The sequence below is a fragment of the Triturus cristatus genome, chromosome 7, assembly GCF_964204655.1.
Source record: "Triturus cristatus chromosome 7, aTriCri1.1, whole genome shotgun sequence".
Taxonomy (NCBI): Eukaryota; Metazoa; Chordata; class Amphibia; order Caudata; family Salamandridae; genus Triturus; species Triturus cristatus.
In genome coordinates this window covers 1,643,143,795-1,643,152,106 of record NC_140590.1, presented here as the reverse complement: position 1 = coordinate 1,643,152,106, position 8,312 = coordinate 1,643,143,795, and the positions used below count along the sequence as shown (strand labels likewise).

The following is an 8,312-nucleotide window of genomic DNA, read 5'->3' as shown; positions in this document are numbered from 1 at the left end:
GACCAGGTCCATTTGCGGAGCAACGAAATCCTAAAAGGATAAAACACCGCTCCCTGTTGGTCAGTTGCGCTTTACGTTGAAGACTCCGAAAAAGCGCAACATCAACATTCTATCCCGTTTGCGAGTGCCTAAAGAAGGCTACAGTGCGATGAGAGCACCATCACCAGGGTCTAGCAGGAACGCGATCGACTCCCAACAAACAGAACGCTGACCGAGAGACGCAATCATCCCCTCCAACACTCTGGTGACGAAATTCTTCTGGGCGTCATTGACTAAAAGTAAATCATTTCAACTACTAGCGACTACAAGCACGATTTTGACGAGGGTTCCGACTTCTCTTTCTATAGGTAAATCCGTTTTGACGGACGGTCTCGTCCTCCAGTGAAGAATGGCATCAGACCTACGTCAGGCTCCGTTGAACTGTCAGAGTCAGAGAAAATTCCAGAAGAGCCTCGAGAGTGGGCGGTGCTGCAGATCCCGGAATGACTTTAAGAAGATCCCCCTTTCACTTGCACGGGTTTCTGACATTTTGAAAGAGGGAAAAAGTCGGCAACTGGCAGGCCTATTAAAACTAGGCAAATGACTAATGTACTATTCTTATGATAGCCTTGTAATATTTTTGCAAGAATAGAAAAGTCCGTAAGATGTTATAAATCGGGGTAGAAATGTAGTTTGGTTTTGCCGTTTGGTGATTGCCCGTGGATTCTGCGAGAAAAGGCAAAAAAGTAGTAATCCCGCAAGGCGATCGAAATTAACCATAAGGGATGAATTTCTATTAACTACAGCGGTGGTTCAGGTGTTAAGAGAAAGAGAAAAGTATTACTAATATTTCTTAAATGACAGTAGAAGAGAATGTTGTTACTTTGAGGCATAGAAAATGCACTGCACGACCTACTATGCGATTTACAAATTCAGCTGCTCTCGTTTGTGTTGCAATTAAAATTATATTTGTCCCTTTGAAGATGGCTACCAAATATCTAGTTTGAGCCCTTCGTGTCCGTCTTCTCTTTCCATGCCCGCTAACTGGCCCAACAAGGAAGATCCTTTGAAATACGGCAACCTAGGAAACCCTCTCCCAAAACAATATAGGCACACAGAAAACTTTAGAATAACACACCTCTCACTCTGAACTACAGGTTCCGTCAAACGGCGTGTCCTTTCATTACGAGTAGGCTTCTCTTAAACACAATTTGAGCCCACTGTCAGAACGATTCAGTGTTAAAACAGAAAGATGCTAAAACAAATTTATCATACACCCAATTAACGTATTTCTTTTAATTCAGGTTGGAGATAACTTGTTACGGTTATAAAGTGTAACATTTTCACAAACACCTCTGATTTGAATTTTAGGTTGACAACGGGCTTAACAGCTCCCCTAATCCCGAGCAGCACTAAAGTTAAGGAAACCCTGGTCGGCTGGACTGGGCGGAATCTTCGCCTTTTCCTGTGGCATCTGACGGGAATATGTCATCTTTTAAGGGCGGGACCTTGGGTAGCCGGTTCTTCTGACCTATCAGTTTCGTCGTCGAGAAGACTGTCAGAGGGGAGCATCCAATGAACGCAGAGAAAGGAAAGCTGTCAGCTTCTAGTAACTTCCAGAAGGCGCGTGGAGCATAGAAGAACGGCGGCAGCTGCTGTGGGCGACAGAGAAAAGCCAGGAAGCAACATGGAGAAGGTGAGTGGAGATAGTCCGGTTCCGGGGGGTGGGCAAGGAATGGAAAGAGGTGGAAGATGTGAGTTCTGCTAGCTATATTGAGCATCAGCAAGGGACACTGTCGGCTTTTTCTACATGACGTGGGGGAGGGGTGACCTGCTGTTCTGTGATGTGTCACGCGGGTGGCAGTTCATCGTTGTTACCCACAAGGGGTTGCACATTTTTTGTTTCCAATGGTGGAGTTTTATGCAGCGTACCTTGCCTGATGTGGTAGATGGCGTATTGTTTTCTTTACATAAGAGGCAGTGAGATTGTATTGAGGGTTCAGAATTGGAGAGAGGGCTGTGAGTCGAATCGATGAAGAAAACGTGGCTTTAAGTATTTGGGGCAGTCAGGCAAGTGTGTTTTCAGGGTAATAAGAAGTGTTGTAATGCGGAAAAATAGGCCGTGTAACTTGAGATGCAACACCACCGTCCTATCCGAGAGCAAGAAGAGGGCGTGGATGGCTGTTTAAAAATCTGAGATGGGTTATATTTTTTCTTTGCTTTTATGTGTGAGGTTTGATGATGCGCATCCATGTGTTTTTCTATGTATGATACAGCTGTGCAACGTTGCTGGCGTTTATGGCTTTTTTTGTACCTTTAAAAATAGAAATAACGCTGACTTGATTTTCGTCGTTGTGTGATCAGTAGCAGGTTTGTATTCAGTAGCATGTTTCAAAGTTGACGGCAGAGCCAGCAGAGTATTTCCTCAGGTCAAACAAACCCAACTACATGAAAGGGAATATAAAAGTATCACACTCGCACTTTCCAATCCATTTCACACAGTCTCCGTTCCTCACAACATGCTCACCTGTTCCTAACGCGACTCCCCTCCCTCTTTAACAGCCAACTAACAGTCCAAGAAACGTAATCGTCAAAAACCATCGCATTATCCTCAACTACCTTCTCGAAAGGAATAGCAAATGCAATACATATTCATTTGACCGTGACGGTAAACAACTTTTCAGACAAGATCGTTTCTCGGTAGTACCTCTAGATAAACTATATTCCAAACCACCCTTTCCACAACTTCATTCAAGTTTCCACCGTCCATTCCACCCACCCATTCTGTTCAACAAATCATTATGATGGTCCACCATTTTACTTGGCAATCTCAATGTTCTTGCTATTTTCTTAAAGAGCTCAGGTTTTACAAGACGAACATGATTAAACCCCAGCCTCACAATATTTGATAACTTCCTGGGGTCCAACCCACTTACGTTACGTTTACCACCATCAACAATTGTTTTCACTCCTGGCCCTATAAAACTCAGACAGTACACAGTCGTGGAGTTCTTGTACACCTCTTGAGCGATTTATGATCTCCCATCCCCGCCTTGTATTATACATCCTCCTCTAATGTGGTGTACGAGCAATGATTCATTCTTGTGAACTTCTCAGAACATGTTACAGTCCATCAGTTTTTGACACAAACTGGTGGCCAGTTTCTTCCCTCCAACTATTTAAAAGGAGTCACACTCTTCACAGGATTTGGAGTAGCCTGTCCACCAATACAATTAAGTGAAATGATTTCCAACTACTCACCTTAAAATTAGCGGCCAACTAAATGGATTTATTTTCTACTGTGTTCTTCCTCCAAAGTTCGCAGTATGCTGCAGGCTGATGAAAACCACCCTCGTATGCTTGATAACATACTCCTTATGAAACTAGCACTCTTATTAATTTTGACTTTTACACCATTACATTACTAGTTCCACAAGCAATCTTTATCTGCTGGAAACATCCCGAAATAATTCAGTAGAAACATCTGTGGTAATTTCATCATCCTCTCCTCTGGCCATTGTGAGAGAAATATGTTAAGAATATGGCAGTACAAGGACACCCTGGAAGAGCAAGAAAAAGCCCCATAAAATGTATTCCCAATTTTGCCATGACCCTGAAGGAAACTTTATCAAACTTAAACTGAACCAACCAAAGGTTTCACAGACTTGATATCGACCACTGGCTTTGCTCACTATCAACGTCCTCATTCATAAAATCACCACATTTTTTTATGGTGTACTCTTGGTACCAGACAGTCCATATTGCCTCTTAGGACCAAGACTAATTATTTTCATGAAGGCTTCTAGGAGGAATAGGTCTAAACCATACAATATCAGTCTATTCTAGGTTTAGGTTTCATATGTCTTTATTTCGACTTAATATCATAAAAGACGGTACACACAAGGACAATAATATATACATACATTACATTGCATTAAAACCCGCCTATATTCAGCATTTAAAAAAAACATTAAACAAAATATTATATACTTGATATATGAAGAACCCTTATATTACGACAAAACAAAACAATCGGGCTACCTGGAAATGTCTGGCTCTAATGACCCAAGCCCACCCAAGGAACTTTGCAACACCTACTACCACAGTCTCCGAGGTATTGGTTTGCAGAGTCCACAAGGCCTCTGAGCTCCTTCTCAATTTCAGCATTTGACAGATGGGCCTAATCCATCTATGCCTAGGGCATGATAGGCAGGGCATGCAAAAAAGAAGTGCCCCACACTCTCCTTGTGGTCACTACACCAAGGACCAAATTCATTTGAACCAGACCAATTCCTAGAAAAAGACCTTACAGGTAGGGACCCAACTCTAAACTGATGGTATCATTTTTTATCCAGACTCTTAGTAATAGTGTCACAATAGTTTTCCAAAGCGGAATCGGTTTTAAATACCAAAAATCTACCTGTTAGGGTAGCAGCACCTGACCGTTCAACAGAAAGGAATCTGGCAGAAGCCCAATAAAGTGCTTTAAAATCTTGTTTGGGGGGAATACATTAGAACCCGGGGAAACCCAGAGTTGACTAAGACCCATATCTTCCAAAATTAGTTTCGCCTCACGTAGCCATGGTATATTCGCAGAGCCCAGAGATGATCTAACTTCCGCCAATTCGCTGGCAAAAAGACTGAGATCCGGCGACGTCCAGAGCCGTCTCCACAGTGCGACTAACCGATATCGAGCCATCTCATTAATGGGCTTACAGCCCATATCTAATAGGAGGGGTTTAATCGGTGTGGATTGGGGGAGTCCTACCAGTTTGCGCATAAATTTGTTCTGGACTTTTACCAAGGGGGTTAAATCCATATACCCCCACAAGTCAGCCCCATACAAAATGGCAGAGCTAATTTTGGCCTCATAGATCTTAAGTACAGGTGTAACCCGTTTAGTTAAGGACATTTTTTGCTTCTGGATTAGACAGCCCGAGAGGCGGGCAAATCTTAATTGAAGGGCTTCAACCTGGGGTTTCAAACGTAGGCGATAGTCTAAGGTTACTCCAAGGTAGGTCATAAGTTCCACTTGTTCAAGACTTACGCCATTCATACTAATGTGGCTTTTAATGGGACGATTTTTCGTTAAGACCATAAATTTGGTCTTGCTCACATTAATTTGCAGATTATTAACTTGACAAAACTCCTCAAACCTATTTATTGCTATTTGCAGCCCCCTTCGTGTCTTTGAGAGGAGTAAAGTATCATCTGCAAAGATGAGCATAGGGAATCTTGTCCCACCCAATATAGGAGCATCAGTCGGGGTGTTATCAAAAAACTTCACCATCTGATCAATAAACAATAAAAAAAGGGTGGGTGCCAGAATGCACCCCTGGCGAACACCTCGCGTTACGGGGAAACTATTTGTCACCTGTCCTTGGGCTCCCCACCTCACCCTGGCAAAGTTGCCCTCATGCAATCTAATAATAAGTTCAAGGAGATCCAACGGCGCCCTAAGTTACTCAAGACTGCCCACAGTTTTGCCCTATGCACAAGATCAAAAGCGGACTTAAGGTCCACAAAGGCGGCATAAATGGATCCTCCGCCCAACAGCACCACCTTCCAGTAAATCAGAGTAAATCTGAAGACCTGGTCGATGGTGCTGGTACCTGATCTAAAGCCAGCCTGTAATGGGGAGAGAATGTTCTCCATCTCCATCCACCCTTGAACTCTAGCAAGGACCATTCTAGCCAAAAATTTCTGCACAGTCGATGAGGCTAATAGGGCGATAATTCCCTGGGACCGAACGGTCTCACTTTTTAAAAATGGGAATAATTTCCGCCCCTTTCCAAGACTCTGGGATCCTAGCCCCCCTTGCTATGGTATTTGCAATCTGAGTTATGTAGGGAATCCAGAGTTGGAGATCTGATTTAAAAAGCTCTGCCGGGATGCAATCCATCCCAGGAGCTTTCCCTGCTTGAACCAGACATAGGGCTAACTCTGTATCAGTATTCGTAAACACTAATGATTTGCCAGGAGAAGTGGGCAGAGATATCCTGTTCCCTGGGTCATTATGAAATTCTAGGTCAGGGTTCTTTAACTGGGATGGAAAAACATCCACCCATGCTTCCACAGGGACATAATTTATTGGGGTTTGTGAATCAGGATTCCTACCCCATTTCACTACTTCCCAGAACTTAACCTGATTTGAGGATAGACAAGCCTCATAGAGGTTGGTCCAATGTTTCTTATCCCACTCCCTCTTTGCCTCCCACTGGGCTTTCTTGTACATTTGACGAGCTAATTTAATATCAGAAGTCACCCTGGATTTAATAGCTTTTATTAGCCCATTATGTGCTTCCCTACATTTTTTATTGTACCAATTTTTGCGGCGACCTGTAGCATTCGCTTTTCCTTGCTTTATAGGAAGAGTTAAAAGGGCCTTAAGCTTAATAAAGCACTGTTCATGAAGGTTACAGATTTGATTTGGTGCCTCCAAATTTGGGGAAAAATTCAATATGGCACTCTGGGTAGATGCATCTTCCAACGATATGCCATCTAACAGGGCTGGGTCCGCCACTACCCTACACCATTTATCATCCTATCATTAATCAGAATAGCATCTGCTGTAATACACTGGGCTGGAGGGGACCTTCCGGGCCCACCTGGGAGCTTTAACCTTAAAAACAATGGATTATGGTCACTCTCCGGGCGAACCACAACTTCCATGTCCTCCAGGAGGGACCAATACTCAATTTTAACCAGAATATAATCGATTCGACTTTTGCAGACCCCGTTATCAAAAGTCGGAAAACCGGCCTTATCCGAGGGGGTGCGACCATTTGCTGCTCTCAAGCCCCACTCCAGGCACAATCCTGACCAGTGTAATGCTGCCTCTGTACCCTTTTTAATATTATTCAGAGACAACGACTGGATATTCCACACTACATCCTCATCAAATCCCAGACTCGCATCCTCACATAATAAGGGTTCAAAGGTGCAGTTTAAATCCCCAGCTATAAGAATTATTTTGTCTCTCCCAAGCAATTCAAGGAACGAGTCCAACTCCTCTATGATTTTCGGTGAGCGCCTACCTGATAGTCCTCGGGCGTAAACATTAATAACAATAATGGCCTGATGGTTCTCCTTACATAACCTAATCCCCAAAATATCCGGGTTATTCTCTAAAATTTCTGTCGGGCTATAACCAATAGATTGCCTGACCCAGATTACCAGGCCCCCTGACGCTCTACCTCTTGTACCCTGTATGGCTGGTTTATAGAAATTTAAGAAACCTGCCCTAAATATTGGATCAGGGGCCCAGCTCTCTTGGAAAACCAAAATATCAAAGGTATCGATAAAATCTGTGTGTAGAAGAGAGTATGCAGTTCCTCAAAGAAAGGCGGGGGGGTGCCAAAGAAAAGAAGAGACCGTGCAACAGAGGAATACCTCTATTCGGAACTAGGGTCCTCACACACCCAGCAAGCTAGGTGTCATGCTTCATCATATGGACCTGCTCCTCGTCGGGCCGGCGCTGCAATGCCCGACGGGCACCCTAAAAAGGGGCTCTTTGGCGGAGATCTTCAGTTCCTGGCCGTATGATGCAGTGTGTGTGAGAGGGACCTAGTGGTGTAGATGTGAGTGCAGGTAAGTGAATTAAAACAAGTTAGAGAGTCCAAAAATAATTTTATTGGGGATGGCTCTCTACCTGAATAAAAACTGTGTGGAAACAGAATGGCAGCTAACTGATGTTAAGATTCAGTTTGGCTATGCTCATCTGCGCTGGTCGACATGTTTCTTGCCTATTGGTCCTAGTGATCCGTGGCAATTCCTCAGGACCTAGAAGCTGTCAATAATCTACACTGGGTGGTAAGTACAACTGTTACCTACTACCTGTTGTGAGGGAACGGTCTCGCCATCTGTCTAGGGAAACCTAAAAAGAGAAAGGATCATGAGCAAGGCATCCCTAGCAAAGGCAATGTCGAAAGTGGTTATATTGCACAGGTCTAATTCACAGAGTGATATAAACCCCCTTATTGACTATGTGGTCTAACATGACGTCTATATATACAAAGTGTCAGTGACTCCATACAGTAAGTAGTGATAGACCTAATATTAGTGAAATTAAAAACCAAAAAAAATTAAAACAGAAGACTGTAATTCACATGTTGTCCCAATTGATACTAGGATATAGTGACTAAGGTGTTCTAGACGCTCAAAGTGAAACTCAACGGACACTCACCTAATATGGTTTAGTACCATACTCCTATCCGTGGCCGTGGCGCCACCTGGACACCAAGACTCAGGTGTCCTAGTAAAGATAAAATGATACATGGGGTGACTACAACTGGTCCGACAATTATTAAGGGCAAATACACCCATCAACCCAG

The 8,312-nt window shown here is 43.5% G+C and overlaps 1 protein-coding gene across 2 annotated transcripts in view; it reads left to right on the top strand.

Moving 5' to 3' along the window:
- The first annotated feature begins 432 nt into the window (after nt 1-432).
- The window catches only part of STIP1 (stress induced phosphoprotein 1), a 189,565-nt gene continuing 181,685 nt past the window's right edge, over nt 433-8,312 (top strand). Inside the window, exons 1-2 of one of the 2 annotated variants that reach the window (XM_085619680.1) lie at nt 433-588; nt 1,351-1,675. In XM_085619680.1, the coding sequence (XP_085475806.1) occupies nt 1,667-1,675 (9 nt within the window). In that variant the 5' untranslated portion in view covers nt 433-588; nt 1,351-1,666. Of the gene's footprint in view, nt 589-873; nt 1,676-8,312 lie in introns of those variants that run through there. The other variant, XM_085619679.1, reaches the window with a different exon arrangement.